This window comes from Calidris pugnax, unplaced genomic scaffold, assembly GCF_001431845.1.
Source record: "Calidris pugnax isolate Ruff unplaced genomic scaffold, ASM143184v1 scaffold173, whole genome shotgun sequence".
NCBI classification, from domain to species: Eukaryota; Metazoa; Chordata; class Aves; order Charadriiformes; family Scolopacidae; genus Calidris; species Calidris pugnax.
The window spans coordinates 726,886-731,106 of NW_015090917.1; the positions used below are offsets into that span (position 1 = coordinate 726,886).

At 45.1% G+C, this 4,221-nt stretch overlaps 1 protein-coding gene across 1 annotated transcript in view; it reads right to left on the minus strand.

Moving 5' to 3' along the window:
• PIAS4 (protein inhibitor of activated STAT 4) overlaps positions 1 to 215 on the minus strand; it is a 20,255-nt gene extending 20,040 nt beyond the window's left edge. Inside the window, exon 1 of the mRNA XM_014949667.1 lies at positions 30 to 215. Coding sequence (XP_014805153.1) covers positions 30 to 215 — 186 coding nt within the window. The remainder of the gene's footprint in view (positions 1 to 29) is intronic.
• Positions 216 to 4,221: the final 4,006 nt, after the last annotated feature.

Sequence of the window (4,221 nt, forward strand, 5' to 3'; positions counted from 1 at the left end):
CGGTGCTGCTGGGGCTGAGGCTGCGCGACTTCAGAGGTCTTCTTGGCGTACCGAGTCTCATAGAGCTCCTTAATTTTCTTGAAAACTTCAGGGCTGCAGTCAAATTGGACCAATTGCAATGCTCTGGTGACTAGTTCATGTTTAAGTCCGCTTTTACTCCTGCCAACAAAACCCAGCAACATCTGAAGATCTGAGACCCGGAAACTCATCACCATGTTCTAGGGGATAAAAAATTAAAAACGTTCTTATAGTTATAAAAAGGCAAAGTGTCAGTTTGCACTATACTCTATAGAAAGGATTTTTTTATTATTTTGCATTCCAGTTATAAAACAGACACCAAACCTTCTGTTCAAATCAGCTGTTATTCACCCGATTAGCACCCCATTTCTTAGCTACTAGTTTAAGCAAAGCAAATATAGAGGAGACCATCAACTGAAATATCACCAAAGTCACAGAAACAACATGATAGTCATCAAATCACTCAAAAGTCATTTGAGATAAATGCTAAGTATCCTCCAGACAGTCTGACTAGAAGCAAGAGTGACCACAAGGGAAAACATCTCAAACAACATGAAAGAGCACATCAACTGCTTTAACACAGAGACTCCGAGCTTCCAGACTTCCCCGGCATCTCTGGGTAAAAGAGCTGCTTTAAAAACTTCATCTAAAACATTATTAGTGTGAGGCAAAGGAAGAAAATGAATGTGAACTGGAAGGCAGATGACATTTAAGCAAGCTGGGGCTGTCAGTCCCTTCTTACTGTATTTCAGGGCACTTGTATATTATCTGTATGGGAAAAAAATAAACCCCTCCAGAATCCTTTCTACATACACAGGACTTTAAAAAAAAAAAAAAAATCATGCCTTTTAGAGCATGGAAAAATATTAAAAGATTATTAAAGAGAGCAACGCATTCCCATGAGAACAATGCCTCCAAACTCTATTTGGGTGCTTTGCCAAGCTCTCCCCCATGATCACAGCCAGTAGCTGCCTTCGCGGCTGCACCGGTATTATCAATTTCAGTGTTTTGATAAGCAGTAAAAAAACCAAAAACACCAAACTATCTCCATCTTAAAAAATTTACTCTCTTGCTGCTGTGGAAACTGAGAAGGCCTGTAATTTGTCAGCAGATTCAAAGACTGCGCTATGCTGCACGGCAACTTTCCATCAGACTAAGAACTAGAAATTATTTCTGTTAAAAACTACTGCTAGAGGCTGGTAAGACCAACGTTTCAGTTCTCTGTCACGACAAAGCAGCTTTATGAATGTGCAGGACAAGCTTATCAAGGACATGTTTTTGAAAATTAAAGCTGCCTTGAAAATATACTTGACAGGTACCCACATGAATTGACTCGATATCCTTCCTGGCTTGTGGAAAAAAGTGAATTCAAGAAAAAACCCCAGCTGTCCCACAGTAAAAACAAAACAAAACAAACCCCAAACCAAACAGAAGCAGAGACCCAGCAGGTCTATTTTCCCCAGTCTATACTCCTCTCTTTTTTGTGGATTAAATAATAATACTTAAAAAAAAAACAAAACAGGATAAAAATCATATTTCTGCAGAAGTTAACAGTGGTTTTGTAACTCCCTGGAGTAAAACTGCTATGGATTTATTTATTTTAAATTAAGAAAGTTACTCCTAGCTCCAGATCCATTTAACAGCCTCTTTTGCAGGTGTGGGAATTAGACTATATAGAAAATGCCATCTTATTTTCTCCTTTTTCAAGAAATCTGTCACTTAATCCGGAAGCCTGAAAGATGTTACACACGTCACTGGAGGTAGTTAAACTTTTTGGCAGTCGTAATGTGTCCCAAAATACCTTTGATGAGAGGAAAAAAAAAGGCAGATAACTTTGAAAAAGGAGAGAACTGATGTTTAATTGCCAGAAAGTCAGGATTCAAGAGATCTGGATTCATCTCTCTGCTTCACTAGATACCACCTGTATCTTGGAGAAATCTAGTTTCTGTGTCTCGCTTTTCTCCAAAATGGAGAGTATCTTGTCCTCTCTGAGGCGTTTTGAGGATAAATAGCATATTTTCAACAATAAATACGTCAAGGCAGTATAAATACATCAACAGTGTGGTACCAGGGAAGTCAGAGGAGCATAGCAGACAGGTATTCCTGCACTCCCTGCTCCTACACCACCCGTCACTTGGGACTGTCGCGGCGTAAAGTGGAGTTTGAGCTTCTGTAGTTTACATTTAGAGAGATTTAAGATCCAGGAAGATGACCAGATTTGAGCAGTAATAGAAGAACAAGCTTCAGACAAAGAAAACCTGTCACTGAGGCTTGGACCTGCACAATAGCACGAGTGGTAGAGACATCACATTAACTAGTGAGATCATTAATGCTGAAGTCTATTCCTCCTCCTGAGGAAGCCCCACACGTAAGAGGCAAGGAGCCCACCAAACACCCACTACGGGGGCAACCACCAGGCCTTGGAACCACATCTTCTTCTCCAGAGTCCAACACCATAGAATTATCATAGAATCATAGAATTTCCCAGGCTGGAAGGGACCTCCAAAGGCCATCTAGTCCGACCCCCCCGCAGTCAGCAGGGACACCCCCAACTAGACCAGGTTGCCCAGGGCCTCGTCGAGCCTCTCCTTGAATATCTCCAGGGAAGGGGCCTCAACCACCTCCCTGGGCAACCTGTTCCAGTGCTCCACCACCCTCACAGTGAAGAACCCCCTTCTAATCTCCAATCTGAATCTGTTCCCCTCCAGCTTGAAGCCATTGCCCCTCGTCCTGTCACTGCAGGCCTTTCTAAACAGGCTCTCCCCAGCCTTCCTGTAGCTCCCTTCAGGTACTGGAAGGCTGCTATGAGGTCTCCCCGGAGCCTCCTCTTCTCCAGGCTGACCAACCCCAGCTCCCTCAGCCTGTCCTCGTAGCAGAGGTGCTCCATCCCCCTGATCATCCTTGTGGCCCTCCTCTGGACCCTCTCCATCAGGTCTATATCCTTCTTATATTGAGGGCTCCAGACCTGCACACAATACTCCAGGTGAGGTCTCACCAAGAGGGGCCCAAGAGCAAAAAGAAACCAGTGCCTGTCCTAATCTTATTTTTGCGACCTTCTAACCACATCCTCACTGATTAGCTGATCCTGCAGGCCTAAACACTCTTCATCCATCGGGGTTGCTCGGTACCACCTTCCCCACAACAGCGATGGGTGAATCCCATTCCATTGCCACCAGCCCATCCTCTGCACCAGCAGTGGGACACAGAGACACCCTGGCTCCCTGAGAGGTGCCAGCGAACAGGGACACGGAGGGAAAAGGAGAATCCGGCAGCAGAGCTGGGGCCTTTTCCCCTCACAAGACCCAACGGGCTGCACAAGACACCTCAGAAGCACAACCCAACTTCAGGCAGGGTGGCTGTGAACACATTTCACCTCACACAGGCGTAGGCAGAAGGAATTATAGTTGCAGGTCACCAGGTTGGGAAAATAAAACAAGTGTCTCGAAGATGTCCTTAGGTTCTGCACAGCTGAGAGGAACCATGAAGGCTGAACATCTGTTCATACCCAGCAACTCGCCACCAATCCCCCACTGTTAAGCAGAAAACACTCACACCAAAAGGAAAAATTAGTCAAATCTGCTTTAGAGAACAAGCTGACCCGAGGGAGGTGTCAGCTAACAGAGAGGAGATACTAAATTTAATGAGACCTCGGTTCTGATCTGATGTAGGAAATTTAATGTCAACTTTTAACAAAATCTGTTAATCAAAGTATATCCAGGCTCTTCTCCTCTCTCTGGATGTTTCCACTGCTTGGAAACGTGTTTTCCTTCAAAAGACTACATTTGCCTTCCTGATTAACAAATGCCACCCCACATTTGAGACTGAACTAAGCCATTCCCCAACAACATTTCAAATATTTTACCTTGACACTGGCAGTCACCCCTCTGCTGCTTTAATGGTCACAGTATCAACATATTTAACATTTCCAAATGAAAATGAAAATTACATAAACTCTGATGAATTAGTCCTTTTTTTTCCCCTCACAATCAATGCAATGGGCTGCACAAGACACCTCAGAAGCGCAACCCAACTTCAGGCAGGGTGGCTGTGAACACATTTCACCTCACACAGGTGCCTCAGAGACCATCCCAACGCCCCGGCACAGAGAGCCGGGGGTCTCGGCCCCACCACCAGGCAGCCCCTGTCCCGCCACCGTCTCCCCACCCACGGCCAGACGGGCAAAGCCGGCCCCATGGTTCCCGG